This window comes from Fundulus heteroclitus, chromosome 1, assembly GCF_011125445.2.
Source record: "Fundulus heteroclitus isolate FHET01 chromosome 1, MU-UCD_Fhet_4.1, whole genome shotgun sequence".
NCBI lineage: Eukaryota > Metazoa > Chordata > Actinopteri > Cyprinodontiformes > Fundulidae > Fundulus > Fundulus heteroclitus.
Genome location: NC_046361.1, coordinates 33,948,349 through 33,969,681, shown reverse-complemented (window position 1 = coordinate 33,969,681; position 21,333 = coordinate 33,948,349). Strand labels below are relative to the sequence as shown.

The 21,333-nt window shown below is 45.1% G+C and overlaps 1 protein-coding gene across 1 annotated transcript in view; it reads left to right on the top strand.

Moving 5' to 3' along the window:
* The window catches only part of magi3a (membrane associated guanylate kinase, WW and PDZ domain containing 3a), a gene marked incomplete in the record, with an annotated part of 197,970 nt that overhangs the window by 162,646 nt on the left and 13,991 nt on the right, over positions 1-21,333 (top strand). The window contains 8 exon segments of the mRNA XM_036141493.1: positions 217-296; positions 1,287-1,344; positions 4,094-4,200; positions 12,015-12,215; positions 15,144-15,767; positions 18,683-18,714; positions 19,314-19,563; positions 21,121-21,215. Coding sequence (XP_035997386.1) covers positions 217-296; positions 1,287-1,344; positions 4,094-4,200; positions 12,015-12,215; positions 15,144-15,767; positions 18,683-18,714; positions 19,314-19,563; positions 21,121-21,215 — 1,447 coding nt within the window.

The following is a 21,333-nucleotide window of genomic DNA, read 5'->3' as shown; positions in this document are numbered from 1 at the left end:
GGGCTCGCCACCCTTGACCTGCTCTCTCCTTTCTGCTCTTTATGATCTCTGCAACGGCTCAGTCTTTTCCTTTTCTTCTCTCTCGACTCTTTCTTTCTCTGCTTTGTGCTTCATTGTTAACATTTTACAGGTTTTGTTGAAAGCTTACTGAATAAACAAAAGTTTGACTCCTTTGACATATTAATATTTCTCTTTTTTTGTAATTTTTTATTTTAGTCACAACACAAAGACCACTTCCTGGCTGGATCCCCGCCTTGCCAAGAAAGCCAAGCCTCCCGAGAAATGCGACGAAGGAGGTGAGTTTCTCTTTGCATCCCTGCTCGCATTTTCCCAACTTTCCGTCACGCATTGGCAATCCGCTCGCGATGGCCTCCTCCCGGGATGCGATGCGGACCGACAGACGGAGACCGAGCAGCCGAGCGGTCCCGTTCGAAGCCTTTGCTGGTGACACAGCACAAACCTCCAGTTTGCCTGTCTTCCCTCAACGGCTCCATGGACACACGCAGAGAGCTAATCAGTGCAGCGTCTCTCCAAAAGGCAATTTTCTCCTGCCCTCTCTTGCGTAAAGATCCCCTCTGCTCTGCATGCGTTGTGTCAGACGGTAATGGAAAGTCTGGATGCTGCACGCGTACAGTAAACGCCCAGCAGAGAGACGGAGGAGTCGTTGTTTTCTGGGGGAGACCTCAAAGCATTAGAGAGCCTGCGGACTTTTAATTGTACTCTTGCTCGTGTTGGTGGAAAATGGATACCCACTGTGCACACTTCCAAGACCGAAACCTCCCCTGGAGAGCACGGAGGCCGGAATAACGCACTCCAGCGGTTTGGTTCTCCGGTCGTCTCAGACTGGCAGTTGGCTTTGTGCGAACCAGGATGCCTACAGAGTCTAAATCCTTGATTTGACGTAGTTTTTAGGTCTTGACAAGTTTGGAAAGTACTTGCACCTCCAAACTTGATCCACATTCTGAACGGATCTATCCATTCCAACTCTAACCCCCACCCCCCTCTCCTGCTCTATCTATCTGTCCCTCCGTTTCCATCAATATTCAAACCTCATTTACCAACTTGCGGTCGTCTCTATCTGCATGCTGTGCAAACTGTCCCGAACACATGGATCCAAATAAAGACGACCTCCTTTTTGTGGCCAACACACACACACACACACACACACACACACACACACACACACCCACGCACAACTCTTTGTCGATGACCTGTTGTTTATGTTGCCCCCTGGCAGTATTGCAACTGATGTGCCGCTCCTTTACCTGTCTCTTCTACCCCCTCAGAGCTGCCCTACGGCTGGGAGAAGATTGAGGACCCCCAGTTCGGCACCTACTACGTGGAGTGAGTAGAGACCCCATTCTGTTCTGGGCGACACCCAGAGGGGCTGCAGCTGTGAATCAGGGCGGATGCAGATGAAACGGCTAACAGCATGCTCCAGTTCTGCACCTGGTTGGATCCTTTATAGCAGCCCCCCCCCCAAAAAAAACAAACAAAACAAAAAAATAGCAGGTTATATTCTCTTGCATGCGTTGAGATTATTTGCGGCTCGTGTCCATGTCACCGAATTCCAAATGAGCTTAACTATTAAATCTGGTGTTAACCTCGCGCCCGACGGGATACGGTTATGCTGTGCCGTTTTCTCCGACTGGAGTTTCCCACAGGCCTACGGGGAACAATTACGTGCGGCTCTGATTTAGAGCTTTGTCTCTGCATGTGAAAAAAGAGGATCTAGGGAATGTAACAGACAATAAAGGTTTTTTGGGGGGGGGGGGGTCCCAGAGAGGGAAACAACAGACAGATTCCAGTCTGATGGAGAGTGTAAACAAGAGGACATTGTTTCATTTTAGTCCCATTACCGCGTACCAAGAGGCAGAGACGTGCAGGCACGGGGGAAATCATGGCGGCGGTTTATGCAGGAGGGTCACCGAGAGGCGTTCTCTCCTCTGCCGCCCGTCCTTTTCTGCCGGCTATTTTTTTATTCCAAATAAACGACCGCCGTGTGACACCAAGTGCAATTATTTCCCCCAAGTCGCGAGGCGTGTCAACCAGAGAGTGAGAAAGTGAGAGGGTGAACTGGGAAATAACTGAAACAGGGGTGGAGGGGGTGGTGGTGGTGGTGGTGGTGGTGGTGGGGGGGTGTTTATCTCCTCAGACTTAATGGGCTGGGCATCTCTGTGCATGAGTCATACGCAGCAAGAGCGCCTTGTGTTGAAGGCACACACACAGTGTATAGCATCAGCGTCTCAGCATGGGGCTGATTCACCATGCAGCGTCATGGCTGGGATTTCTGCTTGTTAAAGCTCATTATGCGGATGAGCTACAGTCATTTTTAAAAATAAAGCATGCCGTGTTTTAATTTTAGGGCTTTATGTATCAGAACATGATTTAAAAAAAAAAAGATCTGGCCTTTACCGCGTCCCAATAGTGTTGAGATTTAACCTCAGTTTGACGTAAACAGCCGTCGGATTCATGTCAGGTAGCCGGGGTGTTGCTCGGGTTCTACTGCCTCTCCTCACCGACTGGTTCGAGGCGCCTTGTAGATGTGAAAACACTATAAACACTTTTGTATTTTATCCACTGGATATGTGACGAGGCGCTGCTACTTGAATGACCTTGATGAATTGATGGTCGGTAAATGCAAGCATCTCTATAAAAGCAGAGGTAGAATGCAAATGCACATCACACTTTTCAGATTCTTATTTTTGCGTCTACTTCACAATCATGAGCCACTTTGTTTCACACAGCATTTTCAAAATCGTATGTAAAGTTTGTGGTTGTAACTTGACCAAATGTGAGAAAAGGGAAACGGGTCTGAATGCTTCCGCAAGCTCCTGAATCTTCCAGGAAACGACGGCACGTTTGGCAGGAGACTCCTGCTCCGTCGTCATCTTGAACTCATCCATTGCATCCGTAATGAAGTCTGCCCACATCCGCACCTCTTGTCCACCTCTTTGGGAACTGAATCAGGGTCAGAACAGTTTGTTCTCAGAATAAAATCTAAGAATAGTCTGTCCTTATCCCCATCTTTACACGTTTAGATATCACGTTAAGAGATTTCTCCGTTCTTTACGCTCTCGGCTGTCCACCTTTAAATTTGGCTGAAGATCTGCAAAATGGGTTTTCTGGCTGTCAAACGTCCATCCATCCATTTTTCATCACGCTTTGTCCCTCGTGGGGTTGCGAGGAGTGCTGGTGGCTATCTCCAGTATTCAATGGGCGAGAGGCGGGGTACACCCTGGACAGGTCGCCAGTCTGTCACAGGGCAACACCGAGACAGACAGGACAAACCACCATTCACACCTAAGGAGAATTTAGAGAGACCAATTACCCTAACAGACATGTTTTTGGACTGTGGGAGGAAGCCAGAACCCACGCATGCACAGGGAGAACTCCATGCAGAAAGACCCAGGGTTGGACTCGAACCCAGGACCTTCTTGCTGCAAGCCAGCAGCGCTACATTTCTTTCCCCTCGTTTCATTGCTCTGAAGACTATTTGCCTCAAAAAGTGTCCCGTATTCTTGTTACTCATTCAAAAGCCTAAATATAAGTAATAATAAGTAAATTTAATTAGTTTTTCAAGTGATGATACTTAAGAAAATACATGCAACTCAAAATAAGCCACATTCGCCCTGAGAACTTCTCTTCCTTCCTAAAGCCCGATGAGATTTTGTTCTCTTTACAAAGTGCAGCGCGTGGGACCTTGTAAACGTGACGTTAGTTAATATCTGCTTTTACTAGTGAAAGACTTTTGGTCTTGGCCTGTTTGGGTTTGTAGAGCACATGCAGTTCACATGTTTGGAGATGTGCTGCCCTGCCCAGCTCAGGGAACGCCCCACACAGTCTTCGCAGTCAAATCACAGCTTTGCATCATCGTCAGAGAGCAGCAACAACATTGGTGACCTGCTCCGCTTGTGCAGAGAGGCCAAAAAGAGAGGATAAAGAGAGGGAAAACTTTAGCCTCTAGATACCTCTAGATACAAACCTGTGTAATCAAAATCAGGAAGGTAAAAGTGTGGCTGTTCAGGAATGTGTATTCTAGCAGTACTCAACACTTGTGACTTAATGTTGTTTTTTTTATTCCCCTTTGCAGCCACATCAACCAGAAGACCCAGTTTGAGAATCCGGTGATGGAGGCAAAGAGGAACCTGAGTGGGGACACACCCACTGCAGTCCAGCGACCGGCAGCCGCACCGTCAGGTAAAAACTCTCAGGAACAAAAATCCTGACATCGTGTTTCCGGCTGAGAAAAGAACCGTCTGTCAGAAGAAGCCTTCATCAAGTCCTGCTTAAACGGAGAAAATCCACAAGAAATAGATACGAGGGGGATGTTGTGGAAATCTTGCAGTGGTACACTTGTTGAGATATTCAAATTTACGCAAAGTGTGAATCAAATGCTAGATGCATTACCGTGTCCTCTATCTGAATTCTGTACGGCTTTGGAAAGTGTTGGGAGTTATCTTTGCTCTGTTGGGAAATAGCTTGACAGAAAGTGGAACTGTTTGCTCTAATTTGCATCATGATATTGAGCATAAAGTGGGAGAGGGCATGTCCCACTGGGAGGAGAACCCGGGGAAAGACCCAGAACTCGTTCGAGGGACTATAATTCTGACCTGGGAACGCCTTGGGATCCCCCAGAATGAACTGGATGATGTCACTGGGGAGTAGGGTTGGGAATTGAAAGATTTTCACGATTCCGATTCCCTTATCGATTCTGTGAAACGATTCGATTCCTTTTCGATTCTCTTTTCGATTCCAATTTGGGGAAAAAAGGATAACAAACAGTTTGATGATGAGCATCAACTTTGTTTACTTAACTATCACACGACCTTACAAACTAACAAGGTCAAGATGTCCCCAGCAAATGTGCAACTGGAGTAACATTTATATTGGTTAAATAAAAAAAGGAATATAAGAACAAACCTAAATACAGTAGATGAGTTGTTTAGAATACAAGAAAATGTAAGTTTGTTGTGACAGTTGCTTATTAATCTCTCTTTAGATAACCTCAGTCATCTAAATCTAATGGAGAAGCCATCCGTTTAATGAAAAAGCATTACTGTACAATTTTGGGAAATAAACTCATCTCCCCCTAATTTAAATTAAACGAGCGTCACCTTTCTCTCGCTCCCTGAACTGCGGAGCAACTTTGTAGCATGTTTCGTTACATGCATTTTAATACCTAGAATCATGTAATAATTCCAGCTACCAGTAGTTCTAATTAAACATGCTACCAATGAAGGGCTGGATTAACGAGAAAGGCACACTCCCTTAATAACCCCAAAGTGAGGTAGGAAACTGGTTTATTTCCAGAAATGGCATATGATTTACTAGGAACCAGCCAGTGATGTAAAACTAGCTACTTACCACCAGAGTTGCCTTCCATACTGGTCGTAACTTTAGCTTCTGTCCGGTAAGAATCAAAAACACGGCATTCGTTAAATTGTATGCCATGTTGTGTGCGCAGGTGTTTCTGCCTGTTGGATCTATTTCCTCCCGCGGATATAATTGCCATTTTGCAATGATTCCAAAGCACCTTGTTGCCATCGTTCTCTTCCTTAAAATGAAGCCAAACTTTCGACCGCTTCCCCCGATGGGGCGCCACTTTTTTTTTGTTTTGCTTTAAACCTGGTTACGTCATGCGCAACTTATACTAACTTGCGTAAAAAAAACGTTGTGCTACCGTTGTGCTGCTCAGAGCCGCAGCACGACGGAATCGAAAAGAGAATCGTTAAGCGAGCTGCCAAACGGTCCCACGGAATTGAAAAACACGGAACCGGTTCTGAACAGGAACCGGTTTTCGATTCCCATCCCTACTGGGGAGAGAACTGTCTGGATGGATGGATGGATGGATGGATGGATGATTTCAGGCACGCTGTACCTGTCTGTCAGTAAATAAACAAGTATTAGCCTTGGTTCCTGTTTGCTTAAGTTCACAATAACTTTGGCCTCCAAATGAAAGCCTACTTAGTGTCTCATGCAGCCTCAGGCTCCTCCTATTTAGTTAAGTGATTGCTGTGGACTGTCACCGCCCCTCCAGGCCTTGTCGAAGTTACTTAAATCCTTCCCCTTCCTTTTCTGCTTAAAACACCCTCTTCAAGGACGGAAACGTTTGCTCACTGCCGCGCAGGGGAAATTGTAAGAGATGGTCTGGATTTTATCCCTTTAACTGCAACATGTTCATAACGCCACGGCTGATCGGTGACGTTATTGAGACGTGAAAACATGGCAGGTTGTGCTTTGCGTCTGGGTGCGTCTCTCCTTGCCCGGGATCCCTAATAAGCTGCTGCACGGACATGCATTGTTAACGCAGACGCTCCATCCTTACACTTCCCATAACATCACGTTACACGCCTTATCCAAACACTGGGAGGCTTCTCATCATCTGCTTTAAGATGAATCGTCTTTCTGGAGGATGTTCTAATGGCTGACAGGCCGCTGATAAACAGCTTATAGCCTCGGACGCTGTGATATTCGTTTTGAATAATGGAACGACGCTTCGCCAGGCCGGCAGAATTCATTTTGACAAGTAGATCTAAAAGGGTGACGGCACTGAGGTCTCTCTGAATGCCGCTTGAGCTCCCTGTCGTTCCCAGCCGCTTAACGATCTCTTTAGACCCGAGGAAGGATGCCAGGGAAGAGGGATGGGAGGACATCGGGGTAACTGCAGTTGTGTGCACCTTATTATCATAAATTGCCTTTCCGCTGCCTCGTCTGCTCGTCATGTCCCACATGTGGCGAATGCTGCCGCTTGACTGATATAATCACCGGGCCGCGCCGTAAAAAAACGCTGGCGACTGATAAATGGAGGCCCCGTGTCGCGAAAGGAGTTGGAGTTATTACAGTCCTCCAAGAAGTGGATGCACCGCGCGTGTCCGTATTAGTATTCAAGCCGGCCTCCGTATTTCAGACACCCCTCGGACAGATCTGTCCGCCTCAGTCTGCTGCGCGCAGATCCCACCTCCCATAGCTGAGTCTCTCTGCAGTCTGTGGGCCGCCGCCGCCGCCTCCGGCTCCGGCTGCCCGCCCTGCACCTTCCCACCCTTGTTAATGAGAATTAATGGCCAGCGTGATTGTGCACGAGGTGGCTCCCGAGCGCAGTTTTGACGAGGCTGCCTCGGCTGACCCATCAGACAATGGCGACCGAGCACAGGAGCAGAGCACGCCACCTCGCTCGGGCCGTAATTACAGCACTGACAATCCTGTCAGATATTTCACATAATCACCTCTCCCCCCCCCTGAGAAAACAGACTGTCCCATTGTCGCCCACAGCTTAATCAGGAGCGCGTAAACATGGCTTTGGTGTGCAGCGTCCGCTTTGCAACGAGGCCTCTATCCATGCTGCTTTAATGGGGATCATTTAGGAAATGTCGCTTTTTTTTTTTTTTTCTGGCACTGTGTGTGAACGTGACTGAACAGTGTGAGTGTTTTACCTGCAGCAGACATCTTTTAACATTCATCAAAACAAGCTGTAAGGCTTGTAAAGCTAATTTCAGGGTTCCCATGGCGTCTTCAAAGTCTGTGAAAATATGGAAAAAACATGCATGTTTCAGAAAATATGATGAATATCTGAATTTATGGAAGTAGGAGCACTGCTTATGTTTCTTATTATTAAAAAGTCCATCCATCCATCCATCCATCCATCCATCCATCCATCCATCCATCCATCCAAGCATGCATCCATCCATCCATGCATCCATGCATCCATCCAAGCATGCATCCATCCATCCATCCAAGCATGCATCCATCCAAGCATGCATCCATCCATCCATGCATCCGTCCAGCCATCCATGCTTCCGTCCGTCCATCCATCCATCCATCCGTGCATCAATTAATCCATCCATCCATGCATGCATGCATGCATCCATCCATTCATCCATCCATCCATCCATCCATCAATCCATGCATCCATCCATCCATCCATTCATCCATCCATCCTTCCATCCAAGCATGCATCCATCCGTCCATCCATTCATCCATCCATCCTTCCATCCATCCATGCATCCATCCATCCATCCATGCATCCGTCCAGCCATCCATGCTTCCGTCCGTCCATCCATCCATCCATCCGTGCATCCATCCATCCATCCATCCATCAATCCATGCATCCATTCATCCATCCATGCATCCATTCATCCATCCATGCATCCATCCATGCATCCGTCCATCCATCCATCCATCCATCCATCCATCCATCCATCAATCCATGCATCCATCCGTCCATCATCCATCCGTGCATCCATCCATCCATCCGTGCATCCATCCATCCATCCATCCATCAATCCATGCATCCATCCATCCATCCATGCATCCATCCATCCATCCATGCATCCATTCGTCCATCCGTCCGTCCATCCATCCATCCATCCATCCATCCATCCATCCATGCATCCATTCGTCCATCCGTCCATTCATCCATCCATGCATCAATCCATCCATCCATGCATCCATCAATCCATGCATCAATCCATCCATCCATGCATCCATCAATCCATGCATCCATCCATCCATCCATGCATCCGTCCATCCATCCATCCATCCATGCATCTATTCATCTGTTTTTCCAGGTTAAACCTTTACCACGTTCAAAAAAGAAACTGGCACAAAACCAGAGTGGACTCTGGGAAATGTATAGGGACCCTTCATTAGTATTTGTGTCGAGTTAATTCTGCTCGACCCGTCTCTGCTTTTCACTTTAAAAGCAGTCACGTTCATAAGCCAATTGCGGGGCAGTTATGCAAATCAAAATCCCATGGCCCCCACGACACCGGGAGAGTGGTGTGGGAGGCAAGGGGGACTACTTTCTGCACTGCCCTGTAATGAGATTGATGTCGGGCTGTCTGTCACTGTGGGAACCTGGCAGGGAAAGAGCCCGGCCTGCAGAGACACGGCGAATAACTCACACTCTCACAGGGGCAGAGGAGCTTTGGATTTAGTTAGGATTCACCTCTCTGTGTCAGGGCTAACTCTATTTCTTTCTGTCTCTTTCTGGCTCATCAGTCTTCCCTCTGTTCACCCTCTCCTATAGTCTAATGTCATTTATTTCCCATCTTCTGTGAAGTTGCTCCGTACGATCATCGCCTTGCAACACAAGGGAAAATTGCTATGAAAAGTTTACAGAGAAAACATCTGAACAGATTTACGTCTGCACTGAAATAACAGGGATGTTGAGCAGTTTACCTACACTCTCGATGGACAGGAGAGACATATTATTTTGATGCTTTCCCCCTATTCCGCAAATGGGCGAAACTACAGAGCGGACTCAAAGATGTAGATAAATGTCCTTTAGGAGACTGAACCTCAGCCACATGCTTTAGAGCAGGGTCCTGGCCTTATTCTGCTTGGACATTTGACCATTCTACGCATCAGAAATGTCAAATCTTTCCTGGCACAAACTTGACGTTTTGCATGGTCTACACATTTTGAATAAGATGTATGGGTCATCAAAGAAGGATATTGCTTTTTTCACACCACAGTTTTGTTTAGTGCCGTTATCGCCGTGGGACACCTACCTGTGTCCAATCTCCATCTGTTGTCCAGCCCTTGAAGGTAATTTGGAGGAGGTCTTTGTTGTTTAAACCGATGCAGGGGAAACAAACCCTCAGCAGGGTTCAGCCGCCATCATGCTGGACATTTGGGGTCGTGTTCTTAGGTTATTACGCCTCATCGTTACTGCTAACGCACTGTGGCGTAATAGCCCAGTCGTCATTTTCTGACCATAAGGGTGTCGCTTATGGATCAGACTAAAATTAGGCTTCAGGAATGATCCCTACCTGGACCCTATGGAACATTTATGGACCATGCAAAAGCCATATTTCTGCAAGAAAACCAAACAGCGTAAACTATCACTATTTCCAGTAAGAAGAACAATAACCTATCCAGCCAGAATTACGCCAGGACCTTATTCACAGCTGCTAAAAGCGTAGTGAGATCTCAGTCGCTACAACTGTGTGGTTTCTCTGCATCTTTATCCACATACTAGTCGGGGTTTATTCTAACCTCATATTTATTTAGACAATTTATTGATTAGACGAGATCAACGATAAATCAACAGCCAACATTGTGTCTTTAAAAGGGCCAACGTTATTATGACATTCATGGCCATACACGTCTCTGCAGGACTCCATCCGGCTGTTCGCAAGGAGACCCAGTCTAAAGCGTCGCTAAGTGGATGTTAAACCGACTGTGCAATATTTCCAAGCGTTATGGCCACGATTTGTTTGAGCTTGCGTTAAAACTGAGGGATCTTAGGGTGTTTGTATAATTACTATCAGCAAGTGATTCACTGACAGCCAGGTTGCTGCTACTTGAATGTGATTATGAAGAAGACAGATGGCAGATTAAGGAGAAGCCCGTCATTTTCTCTTCCTTTCTCACGTTCATTTTCACTTACAAAAACAAGCTGTGGCTTTGACGCATTTGCTGTTTTTTGTTTAGCTCATTTTATGACAACTTCATTTTAAACAGATTATTATTTTTTTTTAAGTTTTTTTTCTGGTGCGTTTATGTACTTTAATTTGGAATCAAATTCAGATCTAATCTCTAGCAATGTCAGTTTATGATTTATAGACACAGCAGGAGGAAAAAAACTCACAATTTTAGTTGACAAAAAGTAGGGAGGTTGGCAAAAATGTAAAAAAGCAGTAAAAGTATTAAAGCGTCCGTGTTCTGCTTGAGTTTAACGGTTTCACTAAACAAGGCAGGTTCACTGCTGCCAGGTGAGGGTTGCATTTGGGTGTAAAAGGAGCAAAGGCTGAATCCCATTTCATCCCTTCAGTTGTTCTCAGTTCTACTTCCTACTTCTGCAGTTCTTGCTAAGTGGTAGGGGTGTCCCAGTGTTTATGTAGTGTGTGGGGAGGGCAGCAACTTTCAACCACTTAAAAGATTAGGACTTTTCATGAGCTAATTAGAAACAAAGTGGCTGTGCTTTCAGATGCAATGACAAACGGTATCAGTTTCTCAGTTAACATGGTTTTAGAGCTAAAAACACAGTAATGTCAGATCCAGTGTATTATATTTCAGGATGTTGCATTTTGTTACTGTTTTGTTACTGTCCTATAAATATATATTAAAAGATTACTCGGTTTAAAATGTTTGACCTTTACAACCACAGTTTAATGTGTTGTATGATGTATGGCAATGTATTGGTGTGGTATTATTTTTTTATATGTCATTACTGTATACTTGTATACAAACAATAGAAAATGTATACTATATATATATATAGATAGATAGATAGATAGATAGATAGATAGATAGATAGATAGATAGATAGATAGATAGATAGATAGATAGATTGATTTAAGTAACTCAGACAAAAGAACACACACAAAACAAAACCCAAAGATATTCAGATGTGGGGCATTTACTGTTAAATTATAGTTCCTCCTTAACCAGCACAGAAAACAATGCGTGCCAAGGCTATTTGGGGGGGTTGATCTGTAGTTTCACCTGGAAAAACACAGTTTAAAAAATTTAACCTGAAAATGACGCTGCACGGTGAAAGTTTAATATGAGCTCTGTGCAGGAATGCTGTTGTGTTCCCTGCACCACACCTCATGTTGAGGGGAAACCGGACTTTAGGTTTTGAATGCCTGAAGATAAAAAAAAAAAAAAAAAAACATCAAGAGCCCTTTGCATCAAATTGTTCAGATCCAAACAGGACGTCAAGCATTTGTGCATTAAATATGTGTGCTGATTCCCAGGATCATATTTGTAGATTGATAAAGAGGAGAATCAGGCAACAAGTGTTTAGCAGCTATGAATAAGCACAGGTTTCATTTGCAAAACTGCAACCGTTGGTGTCCTTATTCAGCAAACAGTTAAAAAGTGTGCTTAAAGAGAAGGTTGGTACAACATAACGGCGAACGTGTCCGCCTCCTAAGTGTGTTGTTGGAATCAATTTCTAAATTTCTTTGTGTATTATAAAGACTATGAAGAAAAACCTTTCCAGCCTTCACATTTTCTACTTTATATCTCCATTTCACCCCTCCCTCTCCCCTGTATCGCCGCAGAAGAGGAGCCAGCGAGAGGGCCGCGCGGTTTCACACGAGATCCGACCCAGCTGCAGGGTTCCATCCTGCAGACGTCCCTCAAAAAGAGCCCGCTGGGATTTGGGTTCACCATCATCGGAGGAGACCGACCGGACGAGTTCCTTCAGGTCAAAAACGTCCTTCCTGACGGGCCGGCTGCGCATGACAAGAAGATCGCCCCAGGTAACTCCCCTCACAGCCATGATAACGTTCTCTGCAAGTTCTGGATACCGACTGTTGGTCCGACTTATCTGTCTTATCTTTTCTTTGCAAATAACATTTTTTAAAGTTGTACATTTGTACCCAGCCGCCTTTATTCAATACTATTTTCAACCACGTTTCACTGTAATTACAGCTACAAGTCCTTTTTAGCGTAATGTCGCTAAACGCTGCAGTCTTTGCCCATTTCTTCAACGCCACCACAAAACAACTCAAGCTCAATCAGGTTGGGTGGAGAGTCGCTTTGGACTTGAGTTTTCTGAGTTTGCCACAGATTTTTCTTACAGATAAAGATAGTTTGATGTACACCAGTCTATTGGAGCTCTGGCTGTGTGTCCCCGGATGTTGTTCCCAGCTACGATGGTGCAGACCGGCGGAAGTTAGTTTTCTACCCCACTTTGAGTTGCTCTAACAAAATACAAATAAAACACTGTTTGTGTTGGAAAATTCAAAGCGTCATAAGAGGCGACCCGTTTATTGCGACAATTTTAAGGGGAATCAACTGAAGGGAAACTATAACAAATACAGTAAGTCTCTAATTATGAGTGTTTGACTTGTACACTGTTTACGCGCCCTTTGTGTACAGTATAAGCAAACGTTTGTTGAAGGAAAAAAACAAAGCAGAGCCTGGGTACGTCACGCTGAATGTCACATTGCTTAATCACATAAGACGTTGTTATGATCAGCGATAAAAGTAAAAATTCATCGATAAAACGTCCCTCCGGTTTATAGTTGACTGTCAGATTTTTACATGCGCTCATAAATCGCAGTTTTAATTGGCCTGCGGGCTGGCTCTCTTGTCAAGGTTGGAGGGTGTGCGCCGCCTGGAGCGTTCAAAGAATCTTTTAAGTAAGACGTGTTGTAATAAGCGTGAGAGCACGAAGAAGCGTACCATTTTTAGCCGTCGTCGTATGGACAGGGCGCTCACATGTAAGGGCTCCTGAATTCGTTCCAATGGCTGTTGTGCAAAAAAAAAAGGCCTCAGGATTCACATACCGCTAATATTGATTGCCGTGCGAGCGCTGCTGCTGAGAATCAACAAGAAAGTGGAACGGGGAGAGTAATTATTTTCACTGTCTCGCTTCCCTCGAGAGGGAGGCTAATTGACTGTACCGAAAGATGAATGTAATTAATTTCATTGGGTTTTAACAGCGAGAAGTCGACTGGAACAACTTTCCCTCGCATCTTAACACTTTGGACCTGCTGCATTTATTCATGCCAGGATGGTGCGGTGTGAGAGCTCTCCCAGGTTGCTTATTCCACGTGTCTTTTGGGATGTTCTTAGGTAAAAACAAGTTTCATATAATGAGTCAGAGCCGCCGTATTAGTAAATGGGGTTCATTTAAGGAGCGAAACTTTAGTTGTTTTTGCTCGAGGAAGGTATCGATCGTGTAGGTGGGCTGGATCTTCTTCTGGGCTCTCAGCCAGCGTGGCCGGCCAGCCGTACAGCCGCTCGGCGGGGCAGAGGTGGCTGGGATTCACGCTTTTATAAGGTGGAAAAGAATCGGCGTGTCACTGATTTTGCTCTATTTTACGTTTTCCTTCTACCTGTTTCCATATTCAAATTATGTCCAAAGGTATAGTGTTGCTTGGGGGGGTGTAATGCGATAGAGCAACACAAAGTGGATCATAATTGTGAAGTGGAAGGAAAGTGAAACACAGGTTTTCAAAAAGGAATTCAAATAAAATTCTGAAAACTGTGGTGTCAAGTTGTATTAAGTCTATAGTTTGAAGAACCACTTTTTTGCTGCAAGTCTGTCTACCAGCTTTGCATGTCTAGACACAGATGTCATTTTGCCCGTTCTTCTTTGTAAAACATTGTAAACCTGGTGAGGTTAGACAGAGAGCATCTGTAAACAGCAATTTCCCGTCTAGGTAGTGATTTTCACCGACCCGTTGTAGCACTTGACTACATACCCCCTTCCCTTGTAGCTCTCGTACGTTTAGAATCATCCTTCTGCAAGGAAATTCCAGTATTCAGCTATGTGCATCTTCTTATCAACTCAGAATAGCATTGCCACAGCTTAATGCTTTCACTATAGAGTATTTATATACGAGATAATGTGCATTGCTAGTTTTCCGTCACACATAGGGTTCTGCATACAAGCCAAAAAGTGCTTTGCTTGTCTGACCAGAGCACCCTCATCCTTCAATACACAACAGATTTGTGGAGAGCACAACTAATAGCAGTTCTCTCAACATACTTCTCCCACCTGAGCTATCAATTGTTGCCGCTCCTCCAGAGTTGCCAGGGGACTCTTGGCTTCTACTCTGATCAATGCTCTCCTGGCCAGGGCTGTAAGTTTAGGTGGACGGCCGTGTTTTGGTGGGTTTGTAGTCGTGCCAAACTCTTTCCGTTTTGCATGATGGGTTGAACAGAGCTCTGTCAGATGTTCAAAGCTCAGGGATACGGTCTTCTAACCGAACCCTGTTTTAGGCTCTTCCACAACTTTCTCCCTCATCTGCTGTCTGATGCAGTCTGTTCGCTAACGTTCTCTGACGAACCTCTGAGGCCTTCACAGAACAGCTTCCGGTTACACGGATGTTAAATCACACTCAGGTGACTTTCGCTTACAAATCTGGGGACCTCTGAAGGCGATTATTTGTACTGGGCTTTATTTAGAGATATCAGAGCAAAGCGGACCGAACACAAATGCACATCACACTTTTCCTCATTTTCATTTGTAAAATACTGTTTTCTTGTTTTTTTTAATGGTACAATTTTGCACTACATTGTGTTAATTTGCACTTTAGGATCCCAACAAAATACGCTGAAGTATGTAGTTAACAGGCGAAAGATGCGAGTTTGTAGTTAATTGGCCTGATTGTCAGGCTAATTAAGCATTTCCAACAGCTTGTGGTTTATATGAAGTCTCCTTGTCCTTCTTCGAGGTGACGTCATTGTGGACATCAACGGGGCTTGCGTGCTGGGGAAGACCCACGCGGACGTGGTGCAGATGTTCCAGTCCATCCCGATCAACCAGTATGTGGACCTGGTCTTGTGTCGGGGCTACCCTCTGCCCGAGGACTCCAACAGCAGCGAAGACGCTTCAGCCGCCCTCGGCGCCTCGAAGGAAGCGTCCCCTTCCCCATCCTCCTCCGCGCCCCAGGACCCCCATTTCACAGCCCCGGATGGAGGAACCATGTCGCGGCAGGCCACCCTCCCGCCGATGAGCAATGGAGGACGCCACCACCATCATCATCCTCACCCGCAGCAGCACCTTCCTCCTGCCCACACCCAGGACCCGCCTGACACCACCCTGCTGCAGCCGGAGCTGGTGAGCGTGCCCTTGGTGAAAGGGCCGGGGGGCTTCGGCTTCGCCATCGCCGACTGCCCCCTGGGGCAGAAGGTGAAGATGATCCTGGACGCCCAGTGGTGCCGCGGCTTGCTGAAGGGCGACGTCATCAAGGAAATCAACCGGCAGAACGTCCAGACGCTGAGCCACGGACAGGTGGTGGACATCCTCAAAGACCTGCCGGTGGGCAGCGAGGTCAACGTGCTGGTGCTCCGAGGAGGTGAGTGGCTTGTAAACATCGGGGAATGCGGCTCAGGTGGCGACGCTGTGAAATCTTCATGATTGTTAATACGCAAGTGTTGTGTTCAGACTGTAAACACGTATTATAGCCTGGGGGCAAGGTTGACAGTTTATTCTCATGCTTCTGAAATCCTTTTAATCCCCCCACCCGCATGTAGATTTGTATCCCGCACCGTTTTTTTTTTTGGTTTTTTTTGACTCACCTCTGTCTGTCATCATAAAGAAAAACGATAAACAAAAACACCCAGGCTGCTTTTTAAAACGAATTCCTGAGGGTTTTCTCCGACACGTTGTCTGAGACTCATCAGCGGCAGAGGAGACGAATGTTCCCGCACCGTGTACAATGTTTTAATTTCTAAATGACAGGATGGATTGTGTGCTGCCTGTCTTTCCTGAATACACCGACTCTCCCGATGTTTAATAAAGCAATTTCACGCTCTGGTCCACGCCAGCTCTGCATCATCCACTGTGCACCTCCTCAAACAGGGAGGAAGTGGAGCTTGGTCACATGGTGAGCTGTGTTGGGGGGGAAGGGGGGGGGTGGCAGCTTCACTGAACCACTTGCTGCCTTGAGAGAAAGAAAGAGAGTAGGCAGGAGACTCAGAGCGTGGTGGGTAATCACCGCCTGTCTTCTTGCTTCATGCCTTCCCTGATTTGAAGGGCTTGTTCCTTTTTTTTGCCTTTGCTGCAGTGCAGTATAGCCCAGATTCAGGAGCTCAGCCTTGCACCCACATATCAGATGCTCAGAGCCGGGTTCTGCTCTGTGCTCCTGGGGTTTGTTGTGTATCTGCGTTAATCGCACATGTGCATATGCTGCGTATGTGTGTGTGCCACGGCGTTAAGAAGGCGCAGGATCACAGCTTTTTTCAGATATCAAAGAAGAAATGCTGCTTAGGTTTCTCACAGGTCCCCCAAAGGCTTGGATTAGGATTGGCTTCAGCTTCAACCAGCAGCGAGAGCTGCAGACGGTGGAGAGGAGATGAGAAAATTAGGAGTGATTTTAATCTTGAAATGAAGCTACAGTGCCCGTAGAAAAGTATTCACACCCCGTCACACTAATTTCAATGGGTTTTATGGGGATTTTATGTCATAGAGCAAAACAAATGATGAAGTTCAAGAACAATACACAGTTTTGAAAAGTTTTTACAAGTAAAAACATGACAGGTGTGGTGTGTATTTCTGAACAGCCAGCCTCTGAGTGAGTATGTCATAGAGCCACCTTTAGCTGCAATATGAACTGCAAGTCTAACAGCTTCGCACAAATGGAGAATGAAGGTTTTATTAATTCTTAATTGAGAAATAGCCGAAGCTCAGTCAGATTGGATGCAACGCGCCTGTAAAGGTCTTTGGACTGATCGTCTCCTGGACTGAGGTCTGAACTTTGACTAGGCCATTCTAAGAAATGCATATGCTTTGATCTTAACCATCCCATTGGAGCCCTGGAAACCTGTATTTAGCGCCACCCACTGTTTCAGCAACTATATCATCTTCCCTGTCTTTGTTAAAGAAAAAAACATGTTGATGGCGTTTTTGCGACACATAGTGCTTTGCAAATAAAAGCCAAAAACATTCAACTTCAGTCTCATCTGTCCAGAGGATGTTGTTCCATATGGTTGCTCTGTCCCCCTGCATGAAATGCGACAACACTGCAAACGGGACTTCTTTTTGATTCACTATTTTTACAAGACCAGTATTTTGGAATTTATTATTTAGCCAGGGGGGAGGGCTACTGGTTGCACTTAAAATTTCCTTTGGGGGTTATTTCAGTAAAAGGAGCTGAATAAAAATCCTCGCCACACTCTTTAGATTTTATATCCGCTTACGCTTTTTTGCACACTACAAAGTAACTTTCTTCCATTTCTGAATTACGTGATACTTTGTGTTGCTCTGTCACCGAATATCCGACAAAATACGAGAGGTTGTACAAAATTGTTTGAGGGGTATAAATACTTTGGCAAAACAATGTAGGGAATGTTTTATTGAATATACTTTACTTCACAAAGTATAATAATCAAAACACCGGTTTTAAATAATGTAACTATATTATTAATATATTAATAACATTATAAACTGACGTTTTAACTTACTTTTTTAACAAATGTTTTTGTGAAGGAACAAAAATGCAGATGTGCAGACCAAGGGAAGCAGATGGAGAATTAACATACATTAATTAGCTTATCGAACAAAGGAACAAACGGAGGCTCGGCGGAGGCAGGAAATCCAAATGAGTCCAAGCATAAATCCACACCTGAATAGTTCAAACAAAGTAAATGAACTGGGCGTGGGATACACAGGCAGGGAAAGCATCTGGTGGACCAAATGAGCAACAAAGAAGAGGGCGGATAAGCTCTAAGTACAAAGCATTAGGATATCCAAAAATAGGAAGAAACAAACGGGCGGCAGCACATTCAGACCGAGAAAAACCAACGATATAATCAGAGCCACCGTCTGTGATGAATCAGAGCGAAAAACCGAACAGCTTCAGAGCCTCTGAGTTGAATTTGCAGCAACAGGTGGCTGGTTTCACCCAAAGAGGGGTGGATGTTTTCCCACGGCTCCAGGTCTCTCTTGGCCCTCCTCTTGAAGCATCATTAATACTTCAGCCTACTGCCCCCTGCTGGTTATATCGCAAATTGCCTCACACAGCCCTCCCATTGCAAGACTGGAAGGGCAAGGCGGAGATAAAGTAGTCAAGAGAAGTGTGTAGTAAAGGTGAGGACAGCGAAAGGGGAGGAATCCACAAGAGAAATAACTACGATTTCTAGGATTTTCTACCTTTTTATCTTTATGTGCCATAAAGATAAAAACATGCCACAATCAATGGATGTTTTATAAGCATATGTTTGCAATGTTTTCTAAAGAGTTTAACCTCCACTCTCACCTCTCTGTCGACAGGTCAAACGTCTCCTGTGAAATCGCTGAAACCTGTAAGTAAAGCAAATCTTTGTCAGTTTTCTCAGGAATAAAAAAAGTGATGTAAAAGATTATGATTTTCCTATTGGATTATAAAAAGGAAAACCTGTGTTTTTTTTTTTTTTTTTTCTGTTTCTTACCTTCGTCTCTGCCTCCCACAAGCAGGCGCGACATTATTGAGGCAACCCGCATTAGCCAGGTTGTTATTTGTGAAGTTGCGTGTGGTTAAACACACCGGCTCCATGCAAACAGCAACATCCTTGTGTTTGGGTGTCGTAAGATGATACGCCTCGCTCAACAGCTTGTTCCTGTGCTGCTCCGCCGTGCTGCGCTTTGAAAATGCAGGAGCAATGAGGCGGAAACAGGCTTACTCGCACAGCCTTGTTCTCTTTGGGTGTTCTATTTTTGGGGGTCTTTTGCTAAATAAATCCATCTCCAATTTATCTGCGCCCCGACTGTTATAGACATGAACCACGGAGATAAATGATCTATTATTGTTGCCGTTTTACAGAGCGACTGCCTGCGTTTTAAAATGCGCCATGATTAATGGATGCTTCACACACCTTGAGGAAATGCGCGTCTGTTTATCCCTCTCCCTTGTTCTGTGCTGCAGTCCACAGCTCCGATCCCCCACGCTCCGTCCCACCAGAGTCTCCAGCAGGCTCCTCATCCCGTGTCCCAGCAACTGCCACACCCAGCCACCCTTCCTGTCGCGCAGCTGCAGCACCCGCAGGACGTAGCAAACAGCATGGAGACCGGCCAGCCAGAGGGGCCCTCCAGTGCCAACACCCCGCGCGCCTCTTCTCCCAAACCGGACCCGTCTATGCTCTACCTCAAGTCCAAAGCAATGTTAGACAGCAAGCGTAAGTTTGGGACTGAACTTTTTTTTTTCCTCCTCTTTTGGCTCCAAACTCGCCTTCCGACTTAGCTTTGCAACAAAACTCATTGTTAGGATGTGTGAGTATGATCAAGCCCACTTAAAGATATAAAAAAAAAAATCTCTTCTGGAATTTTAAAAGTACTTCACCATTGAAGCTGATGTTAAATATAGAATGGAGAAATTTTCAGCTTTCCGATACTGATTTTTATCCTATTTCTATTTCCCTTGAAGAGAAATTAAAAGATCAAACAATATTTTCTAGGCTTCCTGCTGAGAGCAAATCTTAATTAGTTATGTTATGAGTGGTTGTTATAAATCAGGGTTTTCCTGTAATTTGATAAAAGGTTATCGCAAACATCACATTATAATTTACCCTTTGCATCTTTTAGTAGCCAACGGCTTGATTAGCATAGCTAACATTTTGCCAAAATAGCGGTTTGTGTGCATTCAGTATAGCAGGGGTCACCAACATGGTCCGCGGGCGCCAGGTAGCCCCCGAGGACCACATGTGGTGCCCACGAGCCTGTTCTAATAAAAGCACAATCCACCAGTGAGCTGCATCTAAAACTTTATTCTATTCTGTTCCTCTTCCCGTTTAATCACACCTGCATTAAAAATAACAATATCTCTTAAACAGCTTGAAAGATGTGTTTATTTTACCTAAGTTAAGGTGAACTCTGACTCTTTAGCCCTTCATATGAGACAATACCAAGGAAGTAGCTCTCAGTTTCAAAAAGGTTGGTGACCCCTGCACTGTCTACCAGCCGGAGACCCTTACTTTAACTCTGACATTTCCTGTAGGCTGTTAAAATTTACAAACTTAGCATCATCAATGATTAACAGAAGCCAAAGCTGAGAAAAGGGCAACTTTGTTTTACTCCAGTTATTCTACTGGTAATCAGCTGAAAGTCTTGCTCTCTCTCGCCGTCTCGCAGTCAACGAAAATTCTGTTTACTTAAAAATTGCTTCTCAGTCCTCAGTGCTTCCCTTGATTTTATCTTTAAAACTGATTAATAATCACCTGGTCTGAGTAGTCTTTACTCAGTAGTACTGTCAACACTGAAAGGCGTTGTCGTCAGAGTGACCTGGTAGCATTTAGTGCGATCATAGACCAATGAAGGGCCATATTTCGGTGGTTCTGACTGGCATGTCGTGGCTGGTCAAACTGAAATGGGCTGATTAAAGTTTTGCCGCTCCATCTCTAACATTAACGGTTGTTTAAACATATCATCAGGACGTCGCCCTTCAGGGATTTAGCAAGCACCTTCCAGCTTTCTCTTCTTCTGGGTATCCCTCCTAGGACCTGTTACCTCCACGTTTTAGTCTCAGATAAGAGGAACATGATGTGTGGCCGGGTGGTCGGACTAAAAATACCACTCTCAGATAATAAATCGTCTAACTATGAATTTTGAAATAAATATATTTACATAAATCATTTTTCTTCTCCAGCTTGATTTATTGAGTTATTAGATTTTTTTTTTTTTCAAACGAAAGATTTAGTATCCTGATGAAAATTTCTTTTTCCTTTTCTTGTCTTCAGCACCTAATACTAAGGACCTGGATGTGTCTATCAAAAGAAACCAGGAGTCAGGCTTCGGCTTCAGAGTCCTGGGCGGCGAGGGACCGGATCAGCCGGTGAGTTGCACGGTTCGGTTCTAAACCATAGTAACAAATCTGAGCTGAAACGGACTTATGGGATGATGAGAGGTAACAAATAAGAACGGACCATCAGGTATGTACTTTACGCTTTGGT